The 20,159-nt window shown below is 39.2% G+C and overlaps 1 protein-coding gene across 1 annotated transcript in view; it reads right to left on the minus strand.

The window, feature by feature from the left end:
* The window catches only part of LOC111143066 (sperm associated antigen 17), a 262,265-nt gene that overhangs the window by 156,400 nt on the left and 85,706 nt on the right, over positions 1-20,159 (minus strand). Inside the window, exons 7-15 of the mRNA XM_022496516.1 lie at positions 17,805-17,986; positions 14,325-14,486; positions 13,077-13,149; positions 12,760-12,872; positions 8,814-8,951; positions 8,611-8,724; positions 7,875-8,025; positions 1,712-1,939; positions 1,398-1,616 (exon numbers count right to left, since the gene is read on the minus strand). Coding sequence (XP_022352224.1) covers positions 1,398-1,616; positions 1,712-1,939; positions 7,875-8,025; positions 8,611-8,724; positions 8,814-8,951; positions 12,760-12,872; positions 13,077-13,149; positions 14,325-14,486; positions 17,805-17,986 — 1,380 coding nt within the window. The remainder of the gene's footprint in view (positions 1-1,397; positions 1,617-1,711; positions 1,940-7,874; positions 8,026-8,610; positions 8,725-8,813; positions 8,952-12,759; positions 12,873-13,076; positions 13,150-14,324; positions 14,487-17,804; positions 17,987-20,159) is intronic.

A 20,159-nucleotide genomic window follows, 5' to 3' on the forward strand; every position in this document is an offset into this window, starting at 1 on the left:
ACAATTTGAGGTCTATGTTTAGCTAATTTATTTTTTGCTTTCTTTTAAAAAATGTATTCATTTAAAGCTGTGAGCTTCTTTCTGAGTATCCGTTGCTTCAGTAACATTATAGAAATTTTGATATTCAGTATTTTCATTACCATTCAGCTTGAAATATTTCTTAATTTCTATTGTGACTTTTCTCTCTGAATATTTGAGTATTTTCTCATTATTTTTCATAAATAATGTCCACCATAATTTCACTGTGGTATGAGAATGTAGTCTGGTCTTTGTATAGAGAATGTACTCCGTACTTTGATCCTGTAAAAATTTGCTGAGTCTTGTTTTGTGGTCCAGCATACCATTAATATTTTTAAGATAAGCATACCTGTGACCTCTAAGAAGCTATAATATTATGGAAACTTAATATAGGCATATGAATAATTATAATAAGTAGTAGGAAATCCTAACTAATGCCCTAAAGGAAGCACAGATTAATTATGACCATGGGAATGCTAAGGGATCCATTTCGAGATGGACACATCTAACAAAGCTTCATGGAAGTGCCACTGAAATCTAATTGTAATAAAAAAGAGAACTCTACAAAAGAGATAGAGAAAGAGAATTCTAGGTGGAGGGTATTGTGGAGAAAAGACACAGAGAATGAAAATAGCAGACCGTGTAGAGGAAATAGAGCCTAATTCTGTTTAGCTAGAGCATGGGATGAGTGAGCAAAAGGGAAAAGTGGAAGGATTTTGGAAAAGTACTTTGGTACTACTGGAGAAGCATGTATAGCAGGCCAAAGAGATGGTTCTGTTAGTAGGAGCCACTGAAGGTTGTAAGCAGGAAACGAATGCTGGATTTTAGGTAATTAATCTGACAGTTGTGCATAAGATAGCTCAATAAATTTAGCCTAAAAGTCTCCTATACTTCTATATCTCCTAATATAACAACATTTATGATAATATATTCTAGAGTAAGAGTGATTACCTGAGCTATAAAGAAGAGAGAAAGAGAATCCTTGTTCTTCATTGAGCATTTATTTTGTATCAAGCTCTGTGTGGTCAGTTCACTAATTGCAGGTAATTTCTAATTTTTTTTGTATAATCATAACAACCCTATGAAATATTGATGATAAAAGTTTTATTTATGTTCCCCTTACTATATTTACTAAGGTTACAGCAGACTAACAGGCCTTAGGATCGTTTTAAAAACAAGGGTTAAAATAACAAGAACTGAATAATAACACTCAGTAGCAAAGTCTAATTTTAACTTAGATATTAAACAGTATTTCAGTTGAAATAGGGAGGCATTTAAATTTAGATAATGTTTCCTGAATCATTTTTTGGGTTAATACATCTTATAATTGTGCGTGCGCGCACACACAAACACACACACACACACATACGTTTACTCACTTGAAGGCCCAGACTGGACCTGAGCCTTCAGGCTGGTCTCCTTCTCTGACAGCTGTATATTATCAGGGTCTATGGGTTCCTTACTGTTTGGGTCAGAATGCTTCATGTTATTAGAATCAGACTGAGGAGCATCTGAAGGTTCTTTAGTGATCTCATCCTCTTGTACAGATGTTGACCAATTCTGATCCACAAATAAAATTCTGTCTTTGGTTTCAGTATCTAGCCAGTTTAAAGAGAATCTGTTAGATACAATACTAGGAAAACTGGCAGTCATAAAACATAAGAATTCCTTTGATTCCCTCCATGTCGTGTACCTGTTTGGTGTTTGGCCTCTTGGGCATTCATTTTCATGATGTATTGCTGCCTGATCTGTTTAGCAAATCTCGCAGGGTTGTCCCATGGTATATTGAACATCTCAGAAGCTGTCCCATACATTATCTCAGAAGGCATTAGCTTTCCTTCTTCATTAACCTCAGAGAGTTTCAGGCTCTCAAAAGTAAACACTTTGAAGGCTCGTTCTACTTCATTCCAGCTTAAGACTTCTGTAAGAAAGCAGGAACTATGCTGCTAGGAATGCTCTTATTACCACATGGTACAGGGCTGACAGAGGGGTTGTCAGGGGGTCTGTCCACTGCAATCACAAGGGAGTCACGTCATGCTGGGTGTTGACCTGACTTTAAACATGGGCTCTGCAATTTTGTAACAAATATGGATAGAACCTAATAATAAGAAAGCTGCACAATCAAGGTATAATCTATCAAGACAATGCTCACAAATTGCTTCATAGCTTAATCAGTATTAGGTGTATTAATATTAATTCACATGGACTCTTCAGGGTACCATATTTGCTGAATATGTTTAAAACTGATCATTTCTAAGCAAAAGCACCTTTACTGCTGTTTAATTTGAAGTAAAAAAAAATACTTGTGTCTGACATGCACTGTTATATTCAGTTGGTTCTATTGTTTCTTAGGGTTCAGAAAAGGCCTCTTTTCTCCCACTTGAACTGGTGTAGTACTTTCCATAATTGCTCTTCAAAGGTTATCAGCTTTCAACTGGCCCTATTCATTTGCACATTTATTCTCTTACAGCATTTGTTTGTCCATTCACCCACTCCCTCCCTCACTTGCTCACTTGTTTTTGTTTTCTATATATCAGGCTTTGTCATAGGTCTCTGAAATTCAAAGAAAGGATTTGCTTCTTGTGTTTTAGAAGTTCAAGATAGAGGGGTGGGAGGTAGGTATTAACAAATAATCATAGGATTCCATGAGGAAAAGTAAAATGATTGTGGCAGATCAATGATTCTGGGGTAACCTCCACTTTTTCTCCAGTAGAAATGAGGACATAGGGAGGGTTCTTTTGAGGAAAAAATACATGAGGAAATTCAGAAGGGAGATAGGGAAAAGGTAAAAGTTACAGAATTAATAATTAAGAATTAAGAATTAAGGAAAGTTTGCTCAGTCATTCATTTTGCAAACATCCTTTGAGCACATATTAATTGTCAAGGATTATAGTAAAAGCTGGGACCACAGCAGTAGAGTTAACAGTGAACCCTGGATCTTCTAAAGTATCCATTCCGGTGGCTGGAAAGAGGGCAAACAGATAAGTGTATGCTGTATCAGAGATGATAAGAAGGATAAAGCCAGGTGAGGGGGTAAAAAGTGGTAGTGGTTAGGGAGGGGCTTCTTTTTTATATAAGGTAGTCAGAGAAAAACCCTCTGAACAATTAAGCAAAAATGTGAAGGAAGTGGGAGGGCAAGTCCTGTGACTATCTGGAAGAAAAGGGATGGAGGCAGGTGAAATAGCAAGTGCAAAGATCCTGAGGCAAGGGGCTGACCAACAGGTTCAAGGAATCACAGCATCGCCAACGTAGATTGAGTGGAGTGGAATGATGAGTGCTTGACAAGTGATGAGCTCAAAAAGCGGGTGGTAGAACAGTTTAGATTATTCTTTGAGTGACATGGGTGCCCATTAGAGAATTCTGTGTTAAGAGGGTATATTGTATACTAACATTTTGAAAGGATGATTCTGGTTATTGCATGAAGAAAAGATTGGGTGAAAAGGTGAAAGCCTGTTAAGCTATTGAAATGGTCCAAGTGAGAGGTGATGGTGGCCTGGGATGCCATGGCAGTGAGGGATGTGGGGGGACTGGTTATGGAGCAAAAGAAAAAAAAAGAATCAGGGATGACTCCAAGGTTTGGGAAGAGAATGGCTGCCATTTACTGAAATAAGGAGGACTGACTGTGAAGGGACAAATTTCAGAAAGTCAAGAGTTTGGTTTCGGATCTGTTAAGTTTGAAGTGTTGATAGGTGAGAAGAGAAGAGAAGAGGAGGAGCAAGGGTTTTGGAGGGAACACATAAGCAGGATATGTGTGACGTGGCAGCGGTAGCAACAGAGACAAGAATCCTGTGCTGTGCTTAGGACAAGTTGGAGAGAGCATGGAGTCATACCACAGACAGAAGGAGAGGCAGAGTGCGGCAGGATATAGGCAAGGGACAGACATTCTCAGGAACACCAGAACTGGGAGGTTATGTAAACAAAGTTCTCCACATACCCAGGTAGGTAGGCTCTACCCTGCTTTTCCATGAGGTAATGGTATGTATTCAAAAGATTTTGTTGTTTCTTTACCATTTTGCCTACTTAAATATCAAAGAGGAAATCATGAATAAAATATTTTATGATTTGCTTAGAGTGAGAAATGAAGCAAGGTGCTTTTCTCTTTCTTAGGGCAAATGCTTTCTTGTCAAAAAAAGATATCTATAATTTCATATTCCCTCTTATAAGTAGGAATGTATCTGCTGATTGCCTCAAGTGGAAATAAAGTTGGTTTTTTTTTTTAAGATTTTATTTATTTGAGAGAGAAAGAGAAAGAGAGAGCATAAGCAGGGGGAGGGGCAGAGGCACAAGCAGACTCCCCACTGAGCAGAGAGCCCTATGCAGGGGTCAATCCCAGGACCCCCAGATCATGATCTCAGCCTAAGTCAGACACTTAACTGACTGAGCCACCCAGGTACCTCTGAAAATACAGTTTTTGAAGGAAATGACTGTTTCTAAAATCCCAGTGAACTCTGCAATGAGAAGCTGATTTTAGATTCTCAAAATTACCTCTCTATCAGCAGTCCTCCAGGAATTAAACTGAGGGTTTTAGAGGGGAGGGGGTCGGGGGGTGTGTGAGCCAGGTGATGGGTATTAAGGAGGGCATGTATTACATGGGGCATTTGGTGTTATATGGAAACAATGAACCATGGAACGTTACGTCAAAAACTAATGACGAGGGTAGGAGCAAGGTGGTGGAGGAGTAGGAGACCTGAATTTCATCTGGTCCCAGGAATTCAGTTAGATAGTAATCAAACCATTCTGAACATCTACAAACTCAACTGGAGATTGAAGAGAAAAAGAGCACCAATTCTAGGAACAGACAAGTGACCACTTTCTGGAAGGTAGGACATGCAGAAAAGTGAATCCGAGGCTATATATGGAAAGAGAGGCCGTGGTGGGGGGGGCTGGCTCCTGGCAAGTGGTAGAGCAGCAGAGCACAAAATCAGAACTTTTAGAAGTCTGCTCCACTGAGGGACATTGCTCCAGAGGCTAAGTGGCAGGTGGAGCCCTCGCAGGGACAGTGTGCAGAAACACTGGGGGTGCCTGAGTGGGTCAGAGCTCCCAGGTATCTGAGCAGGGAAGCCAGCTACAGAGACAGAGCTGAGGAGGGGGCTCTCAGCTCACGGTTACCTTAAACCGTGATCCAAGGCACAGCTGGGCTACTGCTCTTTTGGTAGGGACCCCACAAGCGGCAGATTCAGGAAGACTCACCTTCCTCCCCGGGAGGAGTAGCATGGGAGCACGCTGCAGGAATCAGCTGGGTTTGGAGACTCCAAACGGGCCCATGCGCCAGAGATAGAAATGCTCTGTCACAGGCTGGGTGAGCTAGGAGCGCGGCCAGAGACCAGGGAGACAGGAGAGATTAAATGCTTTTCTCTGAGGGTGCACTGAGGAGTGGAGCCCCGAGCTCTCGGCTCCTCTGGGTTGGAGATTGGGAGGCCACCATTTTCATTCCCGTTCTCCAAAGCTCTACGGAAAGCGTCAGGGAACAAAAGCTCCTGAGAACGAACCCAAGCAGATTATTTAGCCTGGCCCCTGGCAAGAGTGGTGCAATTCTGCCTCAGGCAAAGACATTTGAGAATCACTGCAACAGGTCCCTTCCCCAGAAGATCAGCAAGAACCACCAGCCAAGACCAAGTTCACCAATTAATGAGAACAGCGGAATTCCAGAGCTACAGGAACACAGCATATAGGATTCGTGGCTTTTCCCCCATGATTCTTTAGTTTTTCAAAGTTAATTTTTTTAAATTTCATTTTTTTCTTACTCTATTCTTTTTTTATTTTTCCCCTTTCCTATTTTAATGTCATTTAACTATTTTATCTTATCAATACCTTTTTAAAAATCTTTTAAAATATTCATTGTTATAGTCATATTCTATCCCTTCATTGTATTTAAACTTATTTTTTGTATACATGTAAGTTTTTCTTTCTTTAAAATTTTGGGATACAGGGGCGCCTGGGTGGCTCAGTGGGTTAAGCCTCTGCCTTCGGCTCAGGTCATGATCCCAGGGTCCTGGGATCGAGCCCCACATCGGGCTCTCTGCTCTGCAGGGAGCCTGCTTCCTCCTCTCTCTCTCTGCCTGCCTCTCTGCCTACTTGTGATCTTTGTCTGTCAAATAAATAAATAAAATCTTTAAAAAAAAAAATTTTGGGGATACAGTTTCTACTAACAGACCAAAATATACCCTAAATCTAGCATATGGCTTTGTTCTAGTCTCCAGCCTGATCACATTGTCTCTTTTTTCTTTTTTCAACCAACTGCTTATGTTATCAATTCCTTTTTTAGAATATTTTTAAATTTTCATCTTTACAGTCACATTCCATCCCTTGATCATGTTTACCCTTATTTTATATATATTTTTATATATGTGTGTACGTGTGTGTGTGTGTGTGTATATATATATATGTATATATATATTTTTCCCCCCCTTTCTTCTCTCTCCCATTTTGGGTCTCCTCTGATTTGGTTAGTGTTTATTTTCCCAGGGTTGTTGTTAACCCTTTTAGCATTTAGCATTTTGTTATCTCATTCATCTATTCTTCTCTGGACAAACGACAAGGCAGAAAAACTCACCTCAAAAAAAAAAAAAAAAGAACAAGAGGCAATACCGACAGCTAGGGACCTGATCAATACAGACATTAGTAAGATGTTAGAACTAGAGTTCAGAATGACGATTATCAAGATCCTAGCTGGGCTTGAAAAAAGCATAGAAGATACTAGAGAATCCCTTTCTGGAGAACTAAAAGAACTAAAATCTAACCAAGTTGAAATTAAAAAAGCTATTAATGAGGTGCAATAAAAAATGGAGGCTGTTACTGCTAGGATAAATGAGGCAGAGGAGAGAATTAGTGATACAGAAGACCAAATGATGGAGAATAAAGAAGCTGAGAAAAAGAGAGACAGACAACTACTGGACATGAGGGGAGAATCTGAGAGATAAGTGATACCATAAGATGAAACAATATTAGAATAATTGGGATCTCAGAAGAAGAAGAAAGAGAGAGAGGGGAAGAAGGTATATTGGACCAAATTATAGCAGAGAATTTCCCTAATTTGGTGAAGGGAACAAGCATCAAAGTCCGGGAGGCACAGAGAACCCCCTTCAAAATCAATAAAATAGGTCCACACCCCATCATCTAATAGTAAAACTTACAAGTCTCAGAGACAAAGAGAAAATCCTGAAAGCAGCTTGGGATAAGAGGTCTGGAGCCTACAGTGGTAGAAATATTAGATTGGCAGAAGACCTATCCACAGAGACCTGGCAGGATAGAAAGGACTGGCATGATATATTCAGAGCACTAAACAAGAAAAGTATACAGCCAAGAATACTACATCCAGCTAGGCTGTCATTGAAAATAGGAGAAATTAAAAACTTCCAGGACAAACAAAAACTAATGACATACTATTTGGTGACTAACATAACATAATAAAAAAAATTGCTTAAAAAAAAAAGAGCAGAAAATGACCCCTTCTGTGAGAAGAGGTGAACTTGAATCAACACACCCTTGGCACCACGTGGCCAGGGGCTCTTTACTCTGTGCTCTTACCTGGGATAGGGATCACCATGGTTTCTGCAATGATGTCAAGGAAGGGATGTGGGGGTGGGGATTAGGGAGAAGAAAGGAAGAAGCAGAATATGCTCATCATGGAAACATGGAAAAGAAAACTCAGTGCATTAAACTGAAGACTGTTATGCATCATAGTTGTCATAATATTGCTAATGATATTACTCAAGATGAGAGAATCAAAATACCCACCTCAGCTTCTGAAAGCTCTTTCAATAATCAAAATACTTTTTACAAATAGGAGTGTCATCTTAAGAAGCACATGTAACCATAAATGAATGAGTTTAAGCTAAGGCAAAAAATGTACTCACCATTCGTACAGAAGTGCATGAGCTCATGAATTGTAGCTAGACGTTTAGTGCTGTTCCATGGCGGGGGCAGAGGGAATTTAAGGAATTCCCACAGTGGCAACTTGGACTGCATCTCCTGCTCAATTTGAACTGGGTCAAAATTCTTTTGGTCCTGATGAAAAAGAGCAACATGACAGAAGGCATTAGAGTAAGCTGTCAAGTGCCTAATGCGTATGGAGAAGGCAAAACCTGATACCTTCACTCTCATTATTTGGAAACAGGGGAAATCAATGGTAATTGGGGAAGACAAACTGTTGGTATTTTGCTGAAGGTCAAAAAAGCTCGTTCTCACTTTGCCAGGGGTGTCCCCTGTGCACAGAAATGATGGATTCTTCATTGCTATGACAAACTGCCAAAGTCTCATATATATTCATCTCTCCCTTCTGAGATCCCTCTTTGGCCTCCACTAGTTTTTCACATTGGTGGATATATAAAGCAAATAACTATAAGATTTTAATGCAAATTTGGTGCACTGACAATCAATTAAGCAGCTAACTGGACCTCTATAATTAGACAAGTTTTCTTTGCTCCCGCATGCACCTTTATTTCCTGAGGTCTCACTTTGCAAGCAGGAATCCATCTTGAATATTATTTTTAATGCCATGGGTAAAACTATCTAACCGCAATTTCTTCAATGGATAATTACAAATGGGCTTTCTTGGATCACTTCTCCTTGGGGTAGCCCAATTATTATTACCTTTAGAGCATATTTCTTGTGGGCATATGCATCATGATAGTCCAATAGGAGAGGACCTTTGGGCACTGCTTTGCTTTCATTTTCTTCTTCAGATAAGAATATTTCATGGAGATTCTATTCAAATTGAAATATAGTGACTTAAAAAGAAAATCTCATACTTTTTCAAAGCATGCAAGTTCTTTGGATATCTCATGCCATCTGACCTTTTTCTCCCTCTCTGTGAGACAGAGAGAGGGCAGGATGGACACAATGTGAGCTGCAATTCTGTGGTCCAGCCCATCTGCTCTAGGAGGCGGCTGCACCAAACTGGGCGGGGCAAGGTCTTCTTCAGTTGCCACAACCTGTTCAAATAAGCAGGTGAGAGTCAATTTAGTGGTCAGCTCTTTACTGATACTCACGGATTTCCATTGCTCTTACTAAAAACAAGGCAGTTTCTACCAATAACATCCAATGATTACATAAAATGGCAGTGATTATCAAAATAAAAAAGGAAAAGTTTACAATGCATCCATTAAAGTAGATATAATTTTAATGTGTACATTAGAATAGATAACACAAAACACAAATGGCAAACAGGGAAATTCATTATAACAGAAATCAAAATACCAATATGATAAATTTTTTCCTACTGATTTGCTCTTTCTCTTAAAGCACTGGAAACCACTTATACCTTTGGATTCAGTAAGTGTTTATTAAGTGCCTATCATATGCCAAGCACTGTATGAGGCATCTTTTAATATATTACCTCATTTAAACAATACAGCAACATTATGGAGTAGATATTATCTTAATTTTATAGGGGAAGAGTTAGGGTGACTGAAGTTAGTGACTGATGCAAGTCCAAGGCTACTGAGTGGGGTTCAGGTCAAGTCCTCATTCTTTCTTCAAGGGAGTGATAGATGGTAAGATCAGTATGGGGAAATAGTCTCCTTTATATGGGGAAACAGAGGTCTAGAAAGATTATGTGGCTTGTTCAATTTTACCTGGAAAACAAAAAAAATTGAAATGTAATCAAGGTAGACACCTAATTTATAGCTTTTCTCTTCACTTTAAGTCCTGCAATCATTCTCTGCAATTTCATATCCTTTTACAGGGTTTCTCAACCTTAGAACTTAAGACATTTTGAATTAGACAGTTATATGTTGTGGGTTCTCTTCTGTGCAATGGAGAATCTTTAGCAGTATCCCTGGCCTCAAACCATTTCATGCCAGTATCTCCCCTCCAATTGTGTCAAGCAAAAATATTTCCAGACATTTCCAGATGTCCCCTGGGAGGAAAAATAAGCTGCTATTGAAAACCACTGCTATAGATGGCTAACAAAATAGTCTCCCATCCTTTACCCTTTGTCAACTCCTTACTTTCAAAAGAGCCACTCATAGCTCCACTATCTCTGACCATCTCTTGGACCTACTCCAATCACAAAAGACCACTTAAAACTGTTCTACCTCTGAAATGTTAAACTCTAATAGCCTGTCTCGAAAAAACCTACCTCATTCCTCTTATATTTTAATTTTTTCCTTCCCATTATTAAGCACTTTTTCAATCAACATGATCTACTATCAGTTGCCTTCTATGGGTCAGGCAATAAGGTTACTAGCTGATGCTTGTAATACAGCAGGTGGTTAATAAGCATTTGTTGCTTTGAATTGAGTTGAATAAAATAATAAAGACCAAGATAAAATGATACCGCAAGCTCTACAGGGCTTTTCAGCTTTTATGAATTTATTGATATAATAAAACTACTGGCCTCCTAGAAACCTTATGCGATAATGAAAGGTAACTGTGAGTGTGCTTATCTAATCAGTTAGAAAACTAAAGCAGACATAAAAATGTATAGTGAAGGTAAAAGTGATGATAGAGTCTGAACAGGACTTTAAAATAAACATTTGAAAATTCAGAGACATAAAGGAATATGTTATATTCATGCAATAAAGACAATGACAGGCAGTTGTAAAAAGAAATTGGAGAATTTATAAATTAAATACAATCTATTTTTGAGAAAAAACTTCACTAGCAGACTGGACTCCGGAGAAGAATGAATTAATTGGGAGTTAAGCTGGAATTCCCCAAAAGATAAAATTGATAGAAAATGTAAAAGACAAGGAGGAAAAATCAGAAGTTCCACCATCCATCTAATAAAAGGATAAATCAATAGAAAAAATAATGTTTGAGGCTATGTTTAAAGCAGCAAATACAGATTCAGTGTCTGCGGTGGGTTACATGTGGTTATGGTTTGCTGGGCATACTGCAGTGAAAAGATTAGGATTAAGTCCCTACTTGTGTGGAGCTTCTATTCTAGTGAGAAGGGGAAGGTAAGACACAAAGCAAATTAATTATTTTAAGAGGAGTGGTTGTTGATAAGAAAATAAAACCAAGTGATATGGTAAAGAACACTCTGTGTTGTCAAGGGTTTCCTTTGGATCAGGTGGGAGAAAGGCTAAGGAATACCATTTCCATTGGGCACTGAATGAAGGAGTATCCTCCAGGCAGACATGGGGGTGAAAATTTTTCTAGGAAAAGAAGTTGGAGTAAAAAGCTACAGTGGAATTAAGTAGTGTAGTTGAGGAAAACCCAGAAAGCCTATGTAGATGAAGAGTAGTAAGTGTGTGTGTATGTGTGTGTGTGTTGAGGGAGGCAGGAGATGAGATGACAGATTGACAGATCAGCCCAGACCCATATTTTTAGGGTCTTCCAATGTAAGGAATTTTGATTTTATTCAGAATGTAATCAGAAACCAGATTATAATCCTTTAGATTGTTAGTGACAATGATAAAACAAAGCCCTACCTGGACATAGCCTTGTGTTATGAATTATAAGGAGAAAATTCTAATAGCTTCCAGAAAGAAAAAAAACAGATTATCTGCAAAGAAAAAAGTGTCAGATTGACATGAGATTTCTCAGCAATATTAGAAGAAAGAAGACAACAAAGCAATGCCTTCAAAATACTTTTCCACTTAAGACTGACTAGGTTCTAAGGCAGTTTCTGACAGTCACTACTCAGACAAGTTTCTTAACCTTTTTATGCCTCGTTTTCCCTTATTTGTAAAAGAGGGAACAAAAATAGTTTCTGCATCACAGCATTGTCCTAAGGATTAAATGAATTAGTTTATAACAACTCTTCTCAAACACATACAGAAAACTCATGAGAATTGACCACATACCTCAGGTCCCATGGAAAGCTCAGGAAATTTATGAAGACCATGTTTACTGACCATAATGCAATAAAACTAGGAACTGACAATAAACAATAGAAATGAAAATAAAATATTTAGAACTGAATAGACTGAAAGCATCAGGATGCAGCCAAAGAAATACTCAAAAGGGAATGTATAGCCTTAAGCAAAAAGCCTGAAAGTAAATGAGGTAAGCTTTTGATTCAAATAAAATGCAAAATGAACTCAAAGAAATCAGAAAGAAGGAAATAATAAAGATAAATGAGGAAATTAGTTAAACATAAAGTAGAAAGTGTTGATCAATGAAATATAATGCTAGTTCTTTGAAAAGACTGATACAGTAGATATACCATTGACAGCCATGATCAAGAAGAGAGAGGGGACAAATAAGTAACATTAGTCATAGAGAAGGAGCATTATTAGATGCCAAACAAATTTTAAAAGGCATGTAAGTGAATAAAGAACTTTATATGATATTGAAAACAAATAAAATGGGCATATTTATTAAAAAATACTAATGACTAAAATTGACCTCAGAAAGAGAAAAATCTGATTAAACCTACAACCATAAAGGAAATTTTATCAGATGAGATCGGGCGCGTTCAGAGTGGTATGGCTGTAGACAAGGAAATTTTAAAGAAAAAGACTATTAACCACCCATCCCCTTGTCTACCTCCTCTTTCTTGTCCATTAAAATGACACTAGACACAGATAGTTTAAAGGATACATCTCCCGAAACTTCAGGGAATATGAGAGCAATAGCAAAAGAAAGAGCATAGCAAAAGAAAGGGGATTAAAGTAGATGATCAAAGTAAACTTTGGTTTTACTTAAAGTATTCTATAATCTTTGTAAAGGAAAATACACTCGGGGATTTTGTGTGTAGTTTAAAATAGTTAACACCAAAGCAAAGAGAGATGAAATGATGGATTCAAGGTTACCCAGCTGGGAAAGACACCACGGCATGTACCCACCTACCTGTTCCAGCATACAATGCAGTATCAGGGGCACAGAGATGAATTCTTCTGGAATCGGATTCAGCAAGTCATTGTAATATCTCATGTCTACTTCAGTTGTTAAGACAAAAGCCACTGTAAAATATACAATATATCACTGCTCAATTAAGATGTGTTCTCCATTTCTTCCACCAAAATTTTATCCATAAATTCAAACTGTCACCGTGCACTAAAAAAGTGGGATGTGTAGGTAGAGGGATGTCTGAAGGCAAGTTGGAGGACAGTCAGTAGTCTTTGACGCACCAGCTCACGGTGTTGGTCTTCGGGTTTCATACTTGCCTGATGGGGGCGCTTGTGGTTCCTCATTCTGTGCTTTCTTCTTGCCTGGGGTTGGAGCAACAGGTTGTGGTGCCTAAAAGTAGAAGAATTCAAAAGAGACGACTGAGATATTCAGCTGAGAGATGCTTTCGTCAGATGCTGGTATGATGAGGTCTGACAGGATTCTGAGATGGTATGATGTTCACACCACAAAATCATTGGCTAATATTAGGAACAAACAAAAGGGTTTTGTCTGACAAAGGGAAGAAATTAATGGGTATAGACAGTTTTTAGTTTTCCCTAACAGAGCCCATTGAGCAACTGCCAGGAAAGGGATGGGGAAATCAGGCACTGGTCCCTGGGTGACTCAGAATCACACCATTCCCCCTCTTCGGGTCCTTCAGTGGTTCCCCATCACTTTCCAGGTACAACCCAAACTCTTTAACGCAGGACCAAAGCACATCTGCTTCTGTTCTCCAGTGGGAGTTCATGTTGTTTTTCTTCATTTTGTACTACCACCTGAAGCACAGACTTATCCTATAGTCCTGGCTTGTGCCCTAACACTTCTCTCCTTTGACCCCATGTCTGTGTATGTCACCTTTGCCTGTTTCTTGAGGATGCCCTTCTGTCCCTTTGTCCACTAGGCATTCCTGTAGGCAGTTCACACCCAGCCTTCGCCACATGATTTACCCTGCTGGGTGAGGATCTCCCGACTCCTCCCTCTCTCCCGCTGCTCCTCTCCAGGTCAGGTTAGATGCCATGTTTTAGTGTTTCTACTGTAGCCCGAGCTGACTCTTCTCACCATGCTATGTTGAAACCACTGTTGACATGACTGCCATCCTCTTTAAAAGTTAACCTCAATGAGGGGCACGGGGAGGGGGAGACTTGTTCATCATTGGCAGCACCTTGTGCAAGGCTAGCACATGGTAGGTGCTAAATAAACACCATGGTTAATTTAGCAATAGCCCGCCCCTTGTTCCAGGAGTTATTTATTGTGCCGTGGCTGAAAGTGGCTTCCAGCATCAGCTCTCCATATGGCAAGTAGTTAGGGGGCTTCATAAAGCCCCCTAAAAGACCACTTGGGTGTCCTTTAATGCTGTGCCTGGTGGCCTCTCCCTGTTCCCACCCTCACCACTTAAATTCCAGCAGGAAGTATTTCCTTCTTACAAGTATTTATGTAGTTTTTTCCTTCGTGTGTTTTACAAACGTGAAAATCACTTTGTTCAGTTGATCATGCAGCCTACTGAAGACATTGCAGAATGTGCCTACCTCAGTAATTGACGTGGCTTCCAAGATAGGTTTCTCATTAACCACTTGTGGGACATTGATAAGCTGCATGCTTTCCAAATAGTGTTGGTGCTGCCTTTTCCAGTCCAGGGTGTCATACATCAAACAGGCAATATTTTCAAAAATATCAGTACCCAATTCCAGCTATAGGGGAGAGAATTAATAACAGTTAGTTACTAGTGTTTTGTTGCTGGAATCAGATGTATGGTTCATTTCTCTCTTAACAGCTGAACCAACCATGCACTTCCCCAAATCACAGAATCTCAGCCATGGAGAGTGAATCTTCATTTATCGAACCCTTCTTGACCATCTTGTTCACCCCAATGCAGACTGCTCCCTTTGGAGGGTCATAGGGCTGCATGATACTCTTAGAGTCTAATGAATGCTTCAACTAAGTGAAAAACACCCTGTCCACTAATTTCAGCAACATGGCCTATATTCTGATGTCTCAATTTCTAAAACAACATATTAGGTAACTTCAATACCTCTTCTGTGCTATCAGAGGGAAAAAAAAAAACAAAGAAATAAGTCTACTGCTTTTGTATCTAATATCCACAAGTTTTACTGTCTAGCAAGCAAGTTGTAGATCAGATACCCCTATTACCTGGGCTTTCATTTCCAGAACTGGAAAAGTACGGCTATCACTAGGTTTCTCTGCCTGAAAGCAAGGAAGGGCTAAGTAGGCTTATCTTAGATCTGTGCTACTGAGGTAAGGTAGGATTAGATAGCTTCTTGGGGGGCCAGTGAATCATAGTCTGGCAGGAGTCCAGGGAGGTGCTGAGCTCTGCCCATCTTCAAGGCATAGCTGCCAGTCTGGGCTTCATGTGCCTACCCTAGGACTGAGTATTCTTCAGTTAATCTTCAACCTGTTAGTTGTCTGCCTAATTTCTGGCACAGAAACAAGTTTTTGTTTGTATTTATAAGAAATATGGTAGGACTTCTGCCCCTTTTGATCCCTTACTTAACTAGTTTATTCATTTTTAAATCAAAGAGCAAATCACATGCTAAAAGCCAGAAAATTATTTCAGCAACCAAGGTCTTAACTTGAGATGTTGCAGATGTCTTACATGAGCAGTTAGCACTTCTTGATGGGCATTTATTTGATGTAAAGCTTTCGTTACCTTGGTTCAGCAGAAATATAGCCTGCTTGTCTGCAGACAAAGGTACTAATGCTTTCCTTCTTCCAGAGAGTAAGAGGACTCCTTGGCTGGCTTCTGCTTTGGATATGAGGCCATTACCAACTTCCAAATACAGCTGAGTGTGTGACATCATGTATCCACACCACCTATTTAGTCTATTTCTATGAAAAGTAGATTTATTACTTTTATGTTTCTCAGGGGATCTGAACTTCAAGGTGAACTTTGTTCCTCAATATGAAATCCAATGGCCTTTCTTTTCAAACCCAACTCCATGACTGAACTGTTTGCAAGGCTCTCTTTCCCTATCGTTCTCAATTCTGGGTTGTTCACCCACAACGCATACCTTATAGAGGCATGCTTGGGCTCTAAAAAAAAAAATAAATAAATAAATTACTGCAATTGGACCCAGACCACAGCTCTAGCATGAAGAAGATATTTGATAAATACTTGCAAATTGACTGATAGAAGATCAGTGTGTCCAGCTGGGCAGCACAGCTATAAATGGCTCCCCAGATGACTGAATGTTTTCATTCCTGCCTGTTACTTTCATGGCCCAACTAGATGCTCTTGATGGTAACTTTTTAGTTTGGAGGTCAGGAATGTTCTACCATACCTAGTATTTCAACTGAGATGATAAAATTTTTTCAACATAAAATTTTCTGAACTTTAATTGCCATTTAAATTCTTCTACTCTATATTTAAAAAAGTAAAATAGTCAATTCACTTTCTTTAAAAAAGGAGTGATTAAAATCTTTCAATGAATACAAAATTGTGGATACTAGAGGAGGAAGCAGGTTGCTGGGAATGGTGCTGGGTCTTTTGTGGTGTTATGACATCTATGTACTGAAGGTGCAATGGAATGTACTCTACCTTGGGCCCACCACATTTCAGCTCTTGTCAGTCCATTCCTTGTGGGGAGAGCGGTAAATAAAATACAAAGAAGAGAGCCCTAGCTAGTGCAAGAGAAAAAGATACGTGGCCTGACAGTGCCTTCGAAGACTCTTTTCATTGCTTCCTCTAAATTATGGCTCAGGAATTATATGGCTGCGATCTCTTATGCTCTATTGAACCAAAAAAGTATGCAAGTTCTTGAGACTGTATGGTGCGAAACAGTAAAGGACAGAAAGTAGTGCCTTCTTTTCTGAACTCAGGTTTAGGAGGCAGAAGAGTGAAAGACAAAGCAGGAAAGATGAAGATATCCAGATGAAAATGTGGAAAGAGGCCAAGCCAAGGGAGTTTGGAGTAACCAGTTTTGCTTAGAACAAGCTCTGCCTTGGGCCACGGCTTCATGTTTGGTTTCTTCTCCACGTATAGGTCAAGGCCAGTATTTATTCTTACTATTGGCAAGGCGTCAGGCTTCAGTGTTCTGTTTCTATGTAGTGACATCTAATGCTTTATGTTGACAGTCTTAATAACTTGAAGTGATCTGTATATTGTTACTTATTCAAATCCTGCCCATCTTTCAAAGTTCAAATCTGGGTCTCCCTCTCCTCAGAGTTTTCCTTATTTCACCATGTACACATCCACCTCAAGGTCATCCAGTCAGGGGCTCTGGTCATGAGAAATGTTCACGCTCTCACTCTGGGGCCTCTGGTTGTTGGAACGGGGGGCGTCAACCAGAAAGAGACCTGAGAAGTTCTGTGTAACAGGGAATGCCTAGATATCTACCATAACATCCATGAGGAGTTGTCACTCAATCTTCTTTTTAAAAACACCCTCATGTATCAAACATTTGCTATTACTTTGTGATGCATCTCATTTCTTCTTTTTCTGAATTAGTAGGAAATTTAGAGTGTGTTTCACATAACTGAGCACATAGGTGTATGGCATCTTCCACATCACTTCTCTGTTTCATGGTTTTAGTCATGCCCCTCTATAAGATCCACGGTAGCAGAGACCAGTAAATGTTCTCAGAAAATGCCTGTTAATTGTTGGGGTGGGACCAAGTCATCCTATTAGATAGACCTTGTCGACCAAATACATTAACAATGCAATTTTAGCAATAAAATTAAGGACCCAGAAAAACAATATTTTGAACTGATATATTAAAAAGAGAAATGCACCAAATAAAAGAATCACCATCCTTCATTTCCATCTCCATCTTATTTTTTGCCATTAGTTCTTACACTAAAAGCTAAAGAACCAGGCTATAACCATCACTGGGCATTCAGTGTTATCACTGTCTTGAAGAAAAGGAGTCTAGCACAAACGTATGTATATAGTCAGTGCTTAATGAATGTCTGTGGAAAGAATGAAGATGATAAATGATAAATGAACCACACTACCACATGTCCCAACCACTCTCACAAGACCATGTACTAACCATCATCTCGTTGTCTGCCCAGTCAGAAGGAAAATTATCTGCCTTGACCATGTATTCAAGACGAGCAACATCAAAGAGATTTGTTTCAGGTTTCTCATTATTCAGGATTGGTTCCAGGTACTTCCAGAAAATTTCAAGTTCTCTTATGGCCTTCTCTTTCTTCAGTTTCTCAGCCTCTATGTCTAATTATAACATGTTAATAAAACATAATGAGAATGTTGAATTCTTCCCACTGTAAGTGTACATGGTGAGGTATATGCATTGTAAGATATCTGTGCAGTACCAGAAAAGGCAAATAAAGAAACATAATTTTGAGAAGGTTTGAACTTGGGTTATACAATTATGAAACTGGAGGATTTTTCTTCCAAAACTGATTATCAAACATGAGCTTATTTCATGCCTTCCTTTTACACTTGAAGACCAGAAACATTATGATAAGGTCACACACTTGCAGAGCTAAACATGTTTGATTATTTCCATCATCCTTAGATGGCATCTATGTGGGAGCAGTTCTTCTGCCAGACAGCTTTTTGACCATCTCAGTGTGTTTGTTTCATAACTGGTTAGAAATGCTGTTGATCCAGTTCTCCTTCCCCCATGGCAAAAAATAGACCGGATCAATGACTGATGCTTTAGTCGACCTTGGGTCACATTTGAATAGCTACAGACTTCTCTGGACATTTGTGCTCTGAATAAAATCATGACATAAATTTACACATGAAATTTTGCCTAAGATATTAGTGTTTATTATATCTATAACTCAATGGGTTGGTTCTACTACTAACACCTCAGGATTCTATTACAAAGTCTATTTTTCTGTGATTTTATTTCTATATGTTAAATAATTTTTTTGATGTTCTTTCCCTGTTTTATTGAGAAATAACCAACAAACAGTACTGTATAAGTTTAAGGCATATAGCATGATGGTTTGATTCACATATATTGTGAAACAATTATCATAATAGGTTCAGCAAAAACCCACATTTCATACAGATAGAATGAAAAGAAAGAAAAAGAAAAAGAAATTTCTCTTTGTGATAAAAACTCTTAGGAATTACCTTCTTAACAACTTTCTTATATATCATACAGCAGTGTTAACCATAGTCATCATGTTGTACATTACATCCCTAGTAATTATTTATATTATAACTAGAATTTTGTACTTTTTGACCACCTCCCTCCAATTTTCTCTTCCCCCACCCTCTGCCTCTGATAAACACGTCTGAGCTTTTTTCCTCTGAGTTTGGAGTTTTTTGTTTTTAAAATTTTTTTATTAACATATAATGTATTATTAGCTCCAGGGGTACAGGTCTGTGAGTCGCCAAGTTTACACACTCCACAGCACTCACCATAGCACACACCTTCCCCAATGTCCATAACCCCACCACCCTCTCCCTCCTCCCTCCCCCCAGCAACCCTCTGTTTTGCGAGATTGAGAGTCTCTTATGGTTTGTCTCCCTCCGGATCCCATCTGTTCATTTATCCTTTTCCTACCCCCAAACCCCCCACAGTGTCTCTCAACTTCCTCATATCAGGGAGATCATATGATAATTATCTTTCTCTGATTGACTTATTTCGCTTAGCGTAATACCCTCTAGTTCCATCCACGTCGTCTCAAATGGCAAGGTTATTTTTTACAGAGAGGCTATGCACTTACGGAACATTTTCTCACTAGCTTCAATAGTAAGTTATTTAATGTTACAGCTATCCTTTGAGATAGTCAGGAGCAGCTGGGTCTGGATCTCAACTGTTTCACTTAATAACTGCATCTAGGCTGAGACTCCTTTTGGTAAAATCAAAGAAACAGATCTTCCTTGACTTAAGAGTGGGGATAGAGTTATCCCAATAAATGCATTGTAAATGGAACATTTGAAAGTGACATAATACACCTAACCTAGCCTACCTTAAGCATGTTCAGAATACTTACCTTAGCCTGCAGTTGGGCAGAATCATCTAACACAAAGCCTGTTTTATAATAAAGGGTTGCCTATCTCCTGTAGTTTATCAAACACTGTACTAAAAGTGAGCAACACAATGGCTGTAGGGGTACAGAATGTTGCCGGTGTATTGGTAATTTTCCCTTGGGATCACGTGGATGACCGGGAGCTGCCACCAGCCAGAACTGCAAGTGAGCATGTTGTTAGTCTGAGGGAAAAAGCAAAATTCAAACTTCGAAGTATCGTTTTTACTGAACACGTATTTGTTTCACACCAAAGTGGGAAAGCGAAGTCCAACCATCGTGAGTTGGGGACCGTCTGTAATAAAACACACTTCCGGGGGTGGTAGTGGAGACTACATAAATTGATGCACTTAGAGCCCTTAGCACTAAGCCCAGCCCCAGGCATCTGTCCAGTA

This window comes from Enhydra lutris, unplaced genomic scaffold, assembly GCF_002288905.1.
Source record: "Enhydra lutris kenyoni isolate GAN:26980312 unplaced genomic scaffold, ASM228890v2 scaffoldscaffold9, whole genome shotgun sequence".
Taxonomy (NCBI): Eukaryota; Metazoa; Chordata; class Mammalia; order Carnivora; family Mustelidae; genus Enhydra; species Enhydra lutris.